General features: G+C 55.7%; 2 protein-coding genes across 4 annotated transcripts in view; one reads left to right on the top strand and one right to left on the bottom strand.

Annotated features, from left to right (window-relative positions):
* The first annotated feature begins 3,040 nt into the window (after positions 1-3,040).
* Positions 3,041-8,792, top strand: rai2 (retinoic acid induced 2). The gene is made up of 2 exons (XM_030372155.1): positions 3,041-3,160; positions 6,022-8,792. Exon 2 carries the CDS (start codon positions 6,111-6,113, stop codon positions 7,731-7,733), a length of 1,623 nt encoding a protein of 540 aa, XP_030228015.1. The 5' UTR covers positions 3,041-3,160; positions 6,022-6,110; the 3' UTR covers positions 7,734-8,792.
* A 625-nt stretch (positions 8,793-9,417) lies between these two features.
* Positions 9,418-15,343, bottom strand: part of LOC115555339 (sex comb on midleg-like protein 2) — a 16,144-nt gene continuing 10,218 nt past the window's right edge. For 2 of the 3 annotated variants that reach the window (XM_030372151.1, XM_030372152.1), the window contains exons 10-16: positions 14,667-14,754; positions 14,256-14,459; positions 13,629-13,772; positions 12,682-12,813; positions 12,256-12,456; positions 11,630-11,784; positions 9,418-11,011 (exon numbers count right to left, since the gene is read on the bottom strand). In XM_030372151.1, the coding sequence (XP_030228011.1) occupies positions 10,886-11,011; positions 11,630-11,784; positions 12,256-12,456; positions 12,682-12,813; positions 13,629-13,772; positions 14,256-14,459; positions 14,667-14,754 (1,050 nt within the window). In that variant the 3' untranslated portion in view covers positions 9,418-10,885. The remainder of the gene's footprint in view (positions 11,012-11,629; positions 11,785-12,255; positions 12,457-12,681; positions 12,814-13,628; positions 13,773-14,255; positions 14,460-14,666; positions 14,755-15,343) is intronic. The other variant, XM_030372153.1, reaches the window with a different exon arrangement.

Raw genomic sequence — 15,343 nt, 5'->3', positions numbered from 1 at the left:
TGTTAAATGGTAAATGGATGCATTTATACAGCGCTTTTCCAAGTTGCCGCTCAAAGCGCCCAACATTCACCCATTCAGGCACACATTCACACCAACAGTGGAGTCAGCCACGCAGGGCGAAAGCCAGCTTGTCAGGAGCAGTCAGGCCGGGGATCGAACTAGCAACCTTCGAGTTACCAGCCGACCCGCTCTACCTCCTGAGCAACATGCCGCCCAAGTCTGCTCGAGTATTGAACGGCGAAGTGTAGTTTCAGCGTGCAGCCACTGGGCGGCGCTGTGGGTGAATGAGAGACCAGGACGGGACACCGCGAGGCTGACGACACTATAGTCAAGGCTGGAGAGGAGCATTGAACCCAGACACACGGCGTCTTGTTTTGACTGGGAACATTCTGATCTAATCTTTAGTTCTGGTCTGAGGTTCACTTGTTTATCACATCCTAATGTTCTCAAACATCAAATCACTGGAAACTCAAAACGAATACTAATAAAACAAAAAGTATATCAGATCAACGTCCATATCTGGACACTTACGTATATATTATTGTTCTATATCTATAAACTAACGTTTATGTTATTGTTTTAGTGACTGTATTTTCTTGGTGGGACAGCTGATAGTTTGGAGGTCGTTCCTCCAACTCAGTGTAGATGTTTTTAAGCTTCAAGGACAACGGTCTCATGTGTTCGTCTATTGACGTGTGCTACACGTGTTTAAATTTTAATATGGATTATATATAAACCTATTTTACCCTGATATTTCCATTGATAATCTTTTGTTTTCTCCTATGTTCAAACGATCCTTAGTTCCCCTGAAAGGTGCGATGTGAAAACACAATATTATAATAATCATCATTTGTACTATAACAGGCTGTGTTATATTATAATAGGTTTATAAGGCTGTGTTGTATTATAATAGGCTGTGATATTATATTATAATAGTTATATATTATAATTGGCTGAGTGTCACAGTCCTCCTCTGTGGAGGAACACGATTGTTTAACTCATTTAAACATCATTCTGTTCTCCTGAAACCTGATTTCCATCTGTGAATCTAATGCATATTTGATTGGTGTGTGTACGTGTGTGTGCATATGCGTGCGTGTGTGTGTGTGTGTGTGTGTGTGTGTGTGTGTGTGTGTGTGTGTGTGTGTGTGTGTGTGTGTGTGTGTGTGTGTGTGTGTGTGTGTGTGTGTGTGTGTGTGTGTGTAAGTGTGTGTGCATATGCGTGCGTGCGTGCGTGTGTGTGTGTGTGTGTGTGTGCGTGCGTGCGTGCGTGCGTGTGTGTGTGCGTGTGATATAGTTATGAAGGAGCCTCCTAGCAGAACAATGCGGGGCCCCTAGCGAGGCCCCGGGCTGGCTGGGGGTGATAGTGACGCCCCTGGGGCCGTGGGGCCCTCCCCATCATCTACAGCTGCTCCCCGACATCACCCCCTCCCATCCTCTCTCCCCCACCCCTCCCCCAGCCTGCCACACAATAACCCCCCCCCCCCCCCCCCCCCACCCCGGCTTCCTGTTCACAACCTGATTATCGAGGAGCGTTTCCACATCAGCCATCACGGCTCGTATCACATGTATCAGCGCACAACGGGGATTAATGGCTATTTATTATCCCCCCTGGTCAATAAAGCAGCCTGCTGCCTTGTCTTGATAAATGTAGTCCGTGTTATGAATGGTTCTGCTCATCATGATGTGGGAGTCTGTGGAGACAGGCCAGCAGGAGGCTCAGCCCGCAAGATCAGAATCAGAGGTGCTTTATAACATCTTATTGTACGCAACAGCACAGTTCTTAGGCTGGGTTCCTCAACAGCCGCGTAGCAGCAACAATACGAGGTTAGCAAGTATACAAAGATAAGTAACAAAATAATATAAATAAAATAAGTAGCAGCATCAATAGACCACAATTATAAATAATAATAATAATAATAAATTAAAATAAAGTAATTAATAACTAGAACTGCAAGCAGTTATGCAGGGGTCCAAGAAGTGTGCATTTCGCCGGCACAACGCGACAAGAAATGTGCGTTTCGCCGGCACAACGTGAAGCATGTGTTCAAAACGCTACCCTGAACCTGTGGATTCAAAGGATTTGACTGTGGTAGGAGTAGCGAGAAGTCAGTGTAGCGTTTTCGCGGCGAAATTTTGTAGAAGATATACAATTTCCTCGTTTATTGCGCCCCCTAATGGCGAAATTTTCCGAAATTTTTATCGTACGACATTAAGGTTAGCACCAACATGTGTGCACAATTTGGACTCGTTCCGATGTCTAATTTTGGATTTCTTTGGATTTTTGATTTTCCACGTCTAATTTAGCTCATAAACCAATATTCAAAACGCTACCGTTTCGTCGTCAAAGGTCGCATCAAAAAAGTGTTTCATGCATTCTTTGCGTGTGCGTCTGAAGATGTCGTGTGCAAAGTTTGGTGTCGATTGGTGAAGAAATGTGGGAGGAGTAGGGAAAAAACTGTTTTGCGGTTTTCGCGATTTTGCGAAAAATATTTCCAGACGCAAATGGGCGTGGCCTAGGCCAAAAGATGCAGCAGACTCCAGTGCATCTGTGTGTACAAGTTTTTGGACTCTGGGAGGTTCGGTGTGGGAGTTATAGCCCAAAACGCGTATTCCTTGGTATAGCGCCACCTAGTGGCCGGCATGTCTGGATTTTGTCGTCTGCGTAGTGTTCACGGACCTGGATCTAGTGATGCAATTGGCGCGTGTGCACCATTTACGGTTTGGGCTGTGGTACCACTTCTAGATGGGAAGTATAATAAAAATCCTTACAAAAACAATAGGGATCCAACCTGTTGGCTTGGACCCCTAATAAGTAGAGAAACTAAAACAGTGGTAATGTGCATAGTGATAAAGTGTAAGTATGAAGTGTTCTAGTGCTAGTGGTATTGGCCCCGGGATGTGATCCATGAAGGACGGGGGGACGGTCGCGGATGCAGGATTGGATCAAAGCGCCGCCTGGCTGATCCTAAACCGGGGGGGGCGGGCCCTTATCAGTCTAGGGCTGCGCGCGCAGCTGTTGCCTCTGCGCGTCCCCGCCGGGACGTGAACGCGCTCCTCATCAACCCTCTCCATGAGCGTCCGGGTGCGTCTGAGGGTTCTGCTTTGACGCGGTGGATTTTGTCATGAAGGGATTCGAACCTGCGCGTCGGACCGGGAGGTGAGGAACCCTTTGATGTCTTTAATACGGAGAATGTCCGAATTATCCGCGGCCATGCGCGTCAGGCGCGTCGCTCACACACACACTCACGCACTCACGCACACACACATGACGGTAGGCTGGTACCGTCATCCTCTCATCACCATCATTAGAGACTAACAGACGCGTCGAGCCGTCTGAGGCAGGGGGGTGCGTGTGAGGGTGAATGTGGTCCGGGGAGGGCTGGGTCTGGTCTACAGCAGGGTAGAGGAGCTGGTCTCAGACCCCCCCCATCACCATCATCAGACACTAGCAGACGCGTCAGTCCGTCTGAGGAGGGGGTCTCGCGTGTGAGGGTGAATAGATGGCTTCAGACCTCCATCTGAACCTCCAGGATTCAGTCGGAGGTCTGGGGGAACCCGATCGGGAGATAGGGGTCGGTGTGGTCCACAGCAGGGTCCTGGTCTTCAGCAGGGAGCTGGTCTACACTGGACCTGGTCCACAGCAGCGAGCTGGTCTACAGCAGGGACCTGGTCCACAGCAGGGACCTGGTCCACAGCAGGGACCTGGCCCACAGCAGAGAGCTGGTCCACAGCAGGGAGCTGGTCCCCAGCAGGGACCTGGTCCACAGCAGGGACCTGGTCCACAGCAAGGAGCTGGTCCACAGCAGAGAGCTGGTCCACATCAGGGACGTGGTCCACAGCAGAGAGCTGGTCCACACAGGACCTGGTCCACAGCAGGGACCTGGTCCACAGCAGGGACCTGGTCCACACAGGACCTGGTCCACAGCAGGGACCTGGTCCACAGCAGGGATCTGGTCCACAGCAGGGACCTGGTCCACAGCAGGGATCTGGTCCACAGCAGGGACCTGGTCCACAGCAGGGACCTGGTCCACAGCAGGGACCTGGTCTACACAGGACCCTTTCATCCTCACCATGTCCTTTGTGTTGTGATGTGTCATTGTGTAATTGGGTTGTGTTGTATTATTGTGTCATTGTGTTGTTGTGTTTAGGCATTGTGTTGTGTCATTGTGTTGTTTTGTTGCGTCATTGTGTTGTGTAGTGTTGTTTTATGTCATTGTGTTATGTTGTGTCATTGTGTTGTGTTGTTTTGTGTCATTGTGTTACATTGTGTTGTGTCTACTGGGCCCCCCCGCTTGGACCCCCTGCTGGGACCCGGTCCGCTGGGGTCCGGGTCACGTGAGGCAGCAGCCGGGGGTGAAGGTGGTCTCCTAGTAGACGCTGGGTTGATATACCGGGCTGGAGAGAGTTCACTGGAGTGGAAGGTTGTCTGGGCGATGACCTTTAGACCCTCCGCAACTTCCTCCTCCTCCTCCTCCTCCTCCTGCTCTTCCTCCTCCTCCTCTCCCTCCTCTCTCTCCTCCTCCTGCTCCTCCTCCTCTCCCTCCTCCTCCTCCTGCTCCTGCTCCTCCTGCTCCTCCTCCTCCTCCTCTCCTCCTCCTCCTCCTCCTGCTCCTCCTCCTCCTCCTCCTCCTGCTCCTCCTGCTCCTCCTCCTCCTCCTCCTGCTCCTCCTCCTCCTGCTCCTCCTGCTCCTCCTCCTCCTCCCCTCCCTCCTCCTCCTCCTGCTCCTCCTGCTCCTCCTCCTCCTGCTCCTCCTGCTCCTCCCCTCCCTCCTCCTCACTGCTCCTATTGTCCCGTGTCTTGCGGCAGCATGGTGGTGATGTCTCCATCCCCTGCTCTCTGGTTTTTTGAGGTCAGCTCATTTAGCCTGCTGGGAACCACAACCATCTTCATGGGCAATGTTGACATGTTTTATGTCCAGGTTTGATTCAATGTATCAGCAATTATAAATAAGAAGTACAGTACTATATAGCAACTACATTAGAGACAATGTTTTAGTTCAGAAGAGAGATGGAGGCAGAGAGAAAGACTGAGGGAGGCGGAGAGACAGATAGAGAGATATTAGCATAATCAATACCTAACATTCAATAGTCTGAACAATTCCTTGATTGATAATCAATATTGATTGATGAAATCTTGGTGTTCCTGCTGTCTCTTGCACTTTGTTTCTGTTGGTTGATTGTCCGTCCTATTGGCAGTATGGTGTGCAGATTCCTTTCTAATGTTAAGAGGCAGATGTTTACCTGGACGGGGAACAGTTCACCCCCACCTGGCCCTTGTTAACCAGTCTTCTCCTTAACCTAAACAGGTAGGAGTGTGGCCCTCGTTAGGGGGTCTACTCTCACCTGAACAGGTAGGAGTGTAGAGCTCGTTAGGGGTCTACTCTCACCTGAACAGGTAGGAGTGTAGAGCTTGTTAGGGGGTCTGCTCTCACCTGAACAGGTAGGAGTGTGGAGCTCGTTAGGGGTCTACTCTCACCTGAACAGGTAGGAGTGTGGCCCTCGTTAACCAGTCTACTCTCACCTGAACAGGTAGGAGTGTAGAGCTCGTTAGGGGTCTACTCTCACCTGAACAGGTAGGAGTGTGGAGCTCGTTAGGTAGTCTACTCTCACCTGAACAGGTAGTAGTGTGGAGCTCGTTAGGTAGTCTACTCTCACCCGAACAGGTAGGACTGTGGCCCTTTTGTCTAAATAAAAGGTGACCAGAGCCCAGTCGGCCAGAGACGGTCTGGTGAGACTGCAGGACAATGAATGGAACAGAAACAGAATCAGTCGGCTGATATCAGCCTGAAAGGGGGAATTATCCTAACTGTCTGTGTTGTACACGGGGAATGGGTTAACCTAATAGATTTTAAGTGCTTGGCACTTGGTTGGCTGACCATCCTTACTGTACTGACACATATATGCTGTGGTTTCTCTTCTTGTGATAAATGTACTAATAGTAAGTCTCTTTGGGTAACAGCGTCTGCTGAGTGCCCTAAATGTAAACTAAGCTCCATCCGGCCCCCTGCTCTGTTCCAGATAACCCCCTGATGGGACCAGCCCGCCGCCTCTGAGCTCCTCGTCGCGCCGCTCCAGTGAACCCCGATAACCCAGACTCTCCGGTAACCATGGCGAACCCCCAGCCCGACGGCGGCCGCGCGGGAGAGGAGACGGCCGGGAAGGTGGAGGACGCCGACTCCTGGGAGGTGTCCCCCAGCGGGCCGACCAAGGGGGGAGCCCCGCCCACCCTGGTGGAGACCCCTCCCTCCCCCGCCGCCTCTGCCAGCCAGGGGGGCGTGGCCCTCAAGGTGGGAGGCCCCGGCGTGCTGCAGCCCTACTGCCTGGGCGAGGGGCCCCTCATGCTGCCCATCCACCTGCAGATGGCCGGGGGGGCCGGCGCCCCGCTGGGCCCGATGGGGGCGTCGCCCTGCTTCCTGACGGGCGGGGGGGCGCTCTCGCTGCCCCTGGTCCTGGACCAGCAGCTGCTCCAGCACCTGGGCTCCGGTCTGCTGCCCCAGGGCCTCCTGCCCCAGGGCCTCCTGCCCCAGGGCCTCCCGCTGCAGAGCAACATGCTGATCCAGAACGCCTCGCTCTCCTTCGGCCCGCCGCCGCCGCCGCCACTCGACCAGAAGCCCTCGGGGGGGGGCCACTTCCAGGACGCCAACGTGCTCGCCCTGCTCCAGAACCCGGCCTTCGCCGCCCTCCTGCAGGACCTCTTCTCGTCCCAGACCGGCTCCTCCTCGTTCCAGGCGGGTCCCGGCCCGGCGCCGGCGGACTCCTTCGCCAACGCCACCTTCTTCGCTCCTCCTCCTCCGGGGTCGCACCCCTACAGCTCGCCGCTGGCCCCTCTGGTGCCCCCCGCCACGCTGCTGGTCCCGTACCCGGTGGTCATCCCCCTGCCGGTGCCCCTGCCCATCCCGCTGCCCATCCCCGTCCCCGTGCCCCCGGCCGAGGACTCCAAGGGCAGCGTGCCCCGAGCCGTCTGCACCGTGAGCCGGGGCACGCAGACCGCCGCCGCCGCCGCCCCCCCCTCGCCGTCGCTCCCCGCCGCCGCCGCCGCCGGACCGCCGCCTCTCGCCCCGTCCTCGCCGCCCCCCGCCGACGGGGAGGCCCTGGACCTGTCGGTGCGGACCTGCCCCCTGCAGCCCAAGCTGGAGCCCCCCTGTCTGCAGGACGACGTGCTGGACCTGTCGGTGCCCAGGGCGGCGGTCCCGCTGTCGTGCGTCGCCCACAGGGCGACGCACGACAGCGGGACCGCCGCCCTGGCGCTGGGCGTCCTGCGGCCGGTGGAGTGCTCCGGGGGCGTGGGCTCCACGCTGCTGCGCGGCCTGACAGCGTCGCTCGAGTTCAGCCGCAAACACAAGTGGCTGGTGGAGGGCGGGGCGGGGGGGGCGGGCGCCGCGGGCAAGCTGGAGCTGGTCGGCACCTCGCAGACCGCCAAGGTCATCGTGTCGGTGAAGGACGCCATCCCTGCCATCCTCTGCGGGAAGCTGAAGGGTCTGTCAGGGGTGTCCACCAAGAACTTCTCCATCAAGCGGGACGGCGCCCAGGCGGCGGGGGGCGGGGCCGCCCTGCAGCAGCTGTGCGGGGGGGCGGCGGCCCGCGGCCAGGGGGACCCGCCTGACTCGGGGAACGCCCACCGGAAGCTGGCCAAGAGCCGGGCCGTCAAGCTGAAGAAGGTCAGCGCCCAGGAGATCCACCTCGTCCCCATCAAGAAGCAGCGCCTCGCCGCGTACCTCCCCAGGAAGTGAGGGGGGGACGGGGGAGACGCGGTGTCCCTCCAGGGGGGGGCGGGGGAGACTCTGTGTCGTCGGTGGAGGTCTGGACCCCTCAGGTCGGGTCCACGCAGACAGAGGACCGTGGACGCCTGCCTGGACGACCTGGCACTAGAAACCAAGGACGAATCTTTGTATTGCTAATTATTTATTTATTGTAATTGTTTTAATCATGCTTTTGCATTCTTGTGAAGCACTGTTCTACTGTGAGCCGCTGGTTGTGAAGCAGCTAGGTGATGAGGACGCTGCTCCCAGCCCTGAAGGAGTCCTTAGGTCAGGAGGCGTTGCTGAGTCCTGTTGGACATGTGCGTGTTTGAAGTGTATTATGAACGTGCTCTTAGAGCAGAAACTGACCAATAGTAAGAGAAAAATCTCAAATCCCCAAAATCTAAATCAGGCTGAACAGGGTGCTTTATGATTTACGCTACAAACTACTAGAAAACAAATCCTATTTGCTCAAGTCATTGACAGAATCGAATCAAAACAGCGGTTTTAATGAAATCTGGAGTGTAGTCAACATAGCTAAGTTCACTTTACTTTAAATGACCAAGACAGAGGTTATTAAACCAGGGCAGTGACCTGGCTCTGGGTATTATGAATACACATGGTTATTCAGTCTTCTTATAAGAAGTGTACTGTAAATACACCAAACTTGGAATAGTTTTATGTAATTTCTACTATTTTTAATGTTTTCTATCTTAGAGTTCATGAACGTTGTGTGATTCAATGAGTGTCGTGTGTTAGTTTATTTATCATTTTGCACTTTCTGCCCTTTCTGTCTGTGAAGGGAGGGGCGATTCCCTCCTGCGTCGTTTTTAATATGCAGTCAATAAAATCAGCCAAACACGTCTTCTCAAAGTATTTAACGCAAATCGAAAGATAAACGGAGAAAAGGTTTAACGTGACTTCTTCAGAAACCAAAATAAGAACCTGCCTTGGCTGTTGGAGAGCGGATGACGGTTGATGTCCTCTGCCCAGAGGGCGGGCTGCTGTCATCTCGGTGGACGGTTTGTTAAATAAAGACGTTTGAACCAAGTGGTCGTCTGATCCGTCATCAATACCAGAGAACGACACGTCTCTTAAGCCAGGGGCTCCCAACCCCCGGGCCGCGGAACCGGGCCTTGAGTATTTCCAGAGAAGGCTAACAGAATAATAATAATAAAACAACAATAACCCAGACTCCATACACTTACTTGTAGTGGAGAAAAGGGAAACGTTGTGATTTGTTTAGTTTGTTTAAGACTCAGGAGACTTTTCTTGTTGCCCTTCTAAATTGTATTATTTTATATTGCTGCATTGTTGAAGGGAGCCTGAGACTCGGGCATTTAATTGCTGTTGCTTAAATTGTTGTGAATAAGAAAAATAAACCATCTTGAAAAACAATCATAATGCATCATAAAATCAAGCCATTCAAATTGACTACCTAACCGTCAATTTCTTTGGATATGTGTCCTGGGAACAAAAAATGTTGGGAACCCCCGGCTTAAAGCGCTCCCAGAAACATGAGCTGTCAACATCCATCCTGACGGCTCATTCATATTTGATTCATGAGCACCTGGTCAGCAGTCAAACTCCACAACTCCACGAGAATGAAACCAGAGCCGTGACGCGGTGGTGTGGACAGGTCAGCGCCCCAACAAACACGACACACAAAACAAAACCTCTTTTAGAGCATTTATAAAATAGAAAATATTCAACATCATAAAACGCATGATGACATTTCTTTGGTGTTACAAACAAGGTCATGAACAGGTGACATTCGCCGCGTAGACATGTGTCAGAGACGCTCTGGTTAACAGCACTGGATTCTGTGTTGCATATCGTATGGCACGCCAGGTCAGGTCCCAGGAGGAAGTGGAACGCGTTGTACGTACCAAAGGTACGCTGAAGCCCTCTTCCCCCTGAGACCGGACCGAAGTAGGGGAAGGCCATCTCATTAAGAACGCTGAAGGACTCCATCGACCCTACATCTCTATATAAACACATCATACACATACAATGTATATACGTGGCATCTTTTAAAATATTTACTTTCTACAAAATGTACACGGGTGGGGGGGGGGTCCGTGGTGAAACCCACGGACGTGTGGAACTCTGTCTCCATCGAGGCCAGGAAGGTGAAAGGTCAACGTGGGGCACTCAGAGGTCAGAGGTCAGGACTGGTAAACCTCATAATGAAGCCCTTTTTAAAAGTTGTGCACGTCTGTAACAATCCATACTGAAATAAATTAATCCACCAGAGGGGGCTGAGCCGGGACAGGTCTGGAGGATCCAGGACCACCTGGGACCCCCTAGACCAGACCCGGTCCAAGCAGCAGGCTGGGGGCGGGGGGTGGGACCTAGCTCAGCTTAACGAGCAGAACGGAGTGTGGAGACCTCGTTAAGACAGAGACATATGAGGAGGAGGAGGAGGAGGAGGAGCAGGAACCACTGAGCTAACGGAGGAAGAGGAGGAGCCGGAACCACTGAGCTAACGGAGGAGGAAGAGGAGGAGGAGGAGCAGGAACCACTGAGCTAACAGAGGAAGAGGAGGAGGAGCAGCAGGAACCACTGAGCTAACGGAGGAAGAGGAGGAGCAGGAACCACTGAGCTAACGAAGAAGGAAGAGGAGGAAGAGGAGCAGGAACCACTGAGCTAACGGAGGAGGAGGAGGAAGAGGAGGAGGAACCACTGAGCTAACGGAGGAGGAGGGAGAGGAGGAGGAGGAACCACTGTGCTAACGGAGGAGGAGGAAGAGGAGGAACCACTGAGGCGGCTCCTCCTTCCTTCCTACTCAGACCGTCTCTGGGTTGTGGAGCTCCGGCCTGCATCTGCAGGACGTGTGTGTGCTGGCAGGTGTGTGTCAGGGCTTGAGGGCGGGGCCCAGGTGTGTGGGCAGGGCCCAGGTGTGTGGGCGGGGCCCATGTGTGTGCTCTCAGGTGTGTGTCAGGGCTTGAGGGCGGGGCCCAGGTGTGTGTCCGTCAGGTGTGTGTCCGTCAGGTGTGTGTCCGTCAGGTGTGCGTCTGTCAGGTGTGCGTCTGTCAGGTGTGCGTCTGTCAGGTGTGTGTCTGTCAGGTGTGGTTAAGGGCTTGAGGGCCGGCCCAGGTGTGTGGGCGGGGCCTAGGTGTGTGGGCGGGGCCCAGGTTACGTCAGGGCTTGCCCCCCCGCAGCCTCTCGATGTGGTGGCAGAGCTTGAGGGCGGGGCCTAGCTTCAGCCCCATGTACTTCATCACCATGTCGCTCCGCAGCAGCATCAGCGCCTTGCCGTCGATCTCCTGCACACAACCACAACATGAGGAACCACGCACGCACAACATGAGGAACCACACACACACCATGAGGAACCACGCACGCACAACATGAGGAACCACGCACACACAACCACAACATGAGGAACCACGCACACACAACATAAGGAACCACGCACACACAACATAATGAACCACGCACACACAACATAAGGAACCACGCACACACAACCACACCATGAGGAACCACGCACACACAACCACACCATGAGGAACCACGCACACACAACATGAGGAACCACGCACACACAACATGAGGAACCACGCACCCACAACATAAGGAACCACGCACACACAACCACAACATGAGGAACCACGCACACACAACCACACCATGAGGAACCACGCACACACAACATGGGGAACCATGCACACACAACCACAACAGGAGGAACCACGCACACACAACATGAGGAACCACGCACCCACAACATAAGGAACCACGCACACACAACCACAACATGAGGAACCACGCACACACAACCACAACATGAGGAACCACACACACACAACATAAGGAACCACGCACGCACAACATGAGGAGCCACGCACACACAACCAGAACCCCCGCTCTCCCAGGCTCACGTGTTTCCTGAAGAGCTCCGCGTGGGGCCCCAGCGCCGCGGGGTCCGCCTCCCTCACGAACTGCATGACCTCCAGGATGGACCAGGAGGCGGGGCTCCGGCCGGGCCCCTCCCTCTCAGGGACCGTGGGCTCGGGGCCCGTGGTGGAGCTGGCAGCTGGGGGGGGGGGGGGGGGGGGGGAGACTCTTTAGGCTCAGAACACAGTCTAGCACAATGCTAACTAGCACAATGCTAACCACTGCTCACTGGAACAAAGCGTAGCACTATGCTAACTAGCACAATGCTAACCACTTCTCACTGGAACAAAGCGTAGCACAATGCTAACTAGCACAATGCTAACCACTTCTCACTGGAACACAGCGTAGCACAATGCTAACTAGCACAATGCTAACCATATCTCACTGGAACATAGCGTAGCACTATGCTAGCTAGCACAATGCTAACCATCTCTCACTGGAACACAGGGTAGCACTATGCTAACTCAACAACATTCACCCGTTCATGCACACACTCACACCCCGTCAGGAGCAGTCAGGGTGAGGGGTCTCGCCCCACGTGTCTCGAGACACATGCCGCCCCCCCCACAACGGGTATGGGGCCATCCCATAATAATACGGCGGTGCGTACCTTCCACCCTGCGGAGGGCGGTGGAGGAGGCGGTCTCTGGGGGGTGGGAGGAGGACCTCCGGAGGGCCGCCCCCCCCCGGGGGTAGTAGGGGTGGTAGTCGGCGTGGGGGCGGGGGCTCAGCGGGGTCATGGAGCCGGAGGCCGAGTCCATGAACCACGCCTCCTTCAGCGGGCCGCCCTCACCGGGGGGCAGCGTCTCTGCTGGGGGGGGGGGGACTCAGTTAGACCTGGGGGGACTCAGTTAGACCTGGGGGGTCTCAGTTAGACCTGGGGGGTCTCTGAATCTCAGTTGGACCCGTAATTGTGCGTGTGTGTGTGTTTGCATGTGTGTATATGTTTGTGGTGCGTGATGTGTGTGTGTGTGTGTGTGTGTGTGTGTGTGTGTGTGTGTGTGTGTGTGTGTGTGTGTGTGTGTGTGTGTCCTACCTTCTGAGGGGTGGGCGTCGCTGCAGAGGTGTTTGGGGGACAGGGAGGCGGCGTACGGCGGGGAGACCCCCGACAGGCCGCGCTTACCGGGCCGCAGGGACAGGGACGGGGCCTCCAGCACCTCCTCCTTCACTGGAACACAGCACAGCACCATGCTAACTAGGCTAACCATCTCTCACTGGAACACAGCGCAGCACCATGCTAACTAGGCTAACCATCTCTCACTGGAACACAGCGCAGCACCATGCTAACTAGGCTAACCATCTCTCACTGGAACACAGCGCAGCACCATGCTAACTAGGCTAACCATCTCTCACTGGAACACAGCGCAGCACCATGCTAACTATGCTAACCATCTCTCACTGGAACACAGCGCAGCGCCATGCTAACTAGGCTAACCATCTCTCACTGGAACACAGCGCAGCACCATGCTAACTAGGCTAACCATCTCTCACTGGAACACAGCGCAGCACCATGCTAACTAGGCTAACCATCTCTCACTGGAACACAGCGCAGCACCATGCTAACTATGCTAACCATCTCTCACTGGAACACAGCGCAGCACCATGCTAACTAGGCTAACCATCTCTCAGTGGAACACAGCGCAGCACCATGCTAGCTAGGCTAACCATCTCTCACTGGAACACAGCGCAGCACCATGCTAACTGGGCTAACCATCTCTCACTGGAACACAGCGCAGCACCATGCTAACTAGGCTAACCATCTCTCACTGGAACACAGCGCAGCACCATGCTAACTATGCTAACCATCTCTCACTGGAACACAGCGCAGCACCATGCTAACTAGGCTAACCATCTCTCACTGGAACACAGCGCAGCACCATGCTAACTAGGCTAACCATCTCTCACTGGAACACAGGGTAGCCCCATGCTAACCAGCCTCATGCTAACCAGCCTCGTGCTAACCAGCGTCCTGCTGAGCGGTACCTGACTGGTAGGTCCTGAAGGGCTGGCTGCTGAACAGGTTGTCTCCCTGCAGGTGGAGGCACACCGTCTCCAGGAAGCGCAGCACGAAGGACGCGCTGGAGGCCGAGGGCAGCTTCACCAGACACACGCCGCCGTCCGTCCGCACTGCAGGACAGACCGGGACAGACCGGTTAGTGACCCCCACTGCAGCCCCCCAGACAGACCGGTTAGTGACCCCCACTGCAGCCCCCCAGACAGACCCACCGACCGGTTAGTGACCCCCACTGCAGCCCCCCCGGACAGACCGGTTAGTGACCCCCACTGCAGCCCCCCCGGACAGACCGGTTAGTGACCCCCACTGCAGCCCCCCAGACAGACCGACAGAGCAGTTAGTGACCCCCACTGCAGCCCCCCAGACAGACCCACAGACCGGTTAGTGACCCCCACTGCAGCCCCCCAGACAGAGGGAGGACAGGCAGCAAAGGGCCGCAGGCAGAATGGGACCGGGGTGGCTGCGGTCGGGACTGGGCCCACCGGGGCGCCCCATGCTACCATCTCCTCCTGGAACGCAGGGCGGCACTATGCGGGATCGAACCAGCGACCCTCCGGCCAGCAGCCAACCCACTGTACCTCCCGAGACGCGCGTACCTCGGACCACCTCCCCGGACCCGGAGTGGGTCTGCAGGGCGGCCAGCAGCAGCTTGGGCTGGTAGGAGCAGTCCAGGCAGGACTGGACCACCTGCTGGAGCACCAGGTTCACCGGGCCGGGCCCGAAGCGGTCCGGGAGCCGCTGGACCTGCTTCCGGTCCAGCTGGGGGCCGCAGTCACCCTGCTTGTTCACGTACACACACACTGGGAGGACGCACACGCACACGCACACACACACAGTTATCAAGGGGAGGGGGTTACGATGGGGACAGGCTAGAGTGTGGATGCGGATGGGGTTACTGTGGTAACAGGGTTACCCTGGGGACGAGGACAGGGTTACCATGGGGACGGGGACAGGGTTACCGTGGTAACAGGGTTACCATGTGGACAGGGGGCCCCCTGCGGTCTCACCTGTTGACAGCAGCGTCCCGGGGCCGGCCGGGCTCTCCTTGGGGACGGAGAGGCAGCCCACCGGGCCGGGGGGCACCTTGGGCTTCCTCTGGAACACAGAAACCCCCCTTGATGAAGACCGGGACCAGACCAGACCGGGACCAGACCGGATCAGGACCAGGACCAGACCAGGACCAGACCAGACCAGGACCAGACCAGACCAGACCAGACCAGGACCAGACCAGACCAGGACCAGACCAGATCAGGACCAGGACCAGACCAGGTCCAGACCAGACCGGGACCAGGACCAGACCGGGACCAGACCGGGTCCGGACCAGACCGGGACCAGGACCAGGACCAGACTGGGTCCGGACCAGACCAAAACCTGAGCTGAAAACCCTTCATCCTACATTGAGTGCTCACTGACTCATGTAGTGGAGGGGCCATCCCCCCGGGGAGGGGGCTCTGAGTGTTTGCAGAAGCTCTTAGACGGACTCCAGGGCCCCCAGCTGAGGAGCGCTCTCATGGTCCATCCCAGGGCTGAAGCTGTTCCCCCGTACCCTGAGATAGCTCCTACCCTCTGAGTGGTTACTGAGGAGGAGAGAGCCTCTGAAGACTTCAACCCCTCCTCATCCTCCTCCTCCTGCTCCCTCACCTCCCTCTCTCCCTCCCCCTCTCTCTCTCTCTCTCCCTCCCTC

Source organism: Gadus morhua, chromosome 12, assembly GCF_902167405.1.
Source record: "Gadus morhua chromosome 12, gadMor3.0, whole genome shotgun sequence".
NCBI lineage: Eukaryota > Metazoa > Chordata > Actinopteri > Gadiformes > Gadidae > Gadus > Gadus morhua.
The sequence above is the reverse complement of the archived record's forward strand: the minus strand, read 5'-3'. Positions and strand labels throughout refer to the sequence as shown.

Bases quoted from the DNA above. Each gene is read 5' to 3' on its own strand.
- rai2 (XM_030372155.1), top strand. From the start codon at position 6,111: ATGGCGAACCCCCAGCCCGACGGCGGCCGCGCGGGAGAGGAGACGGCC.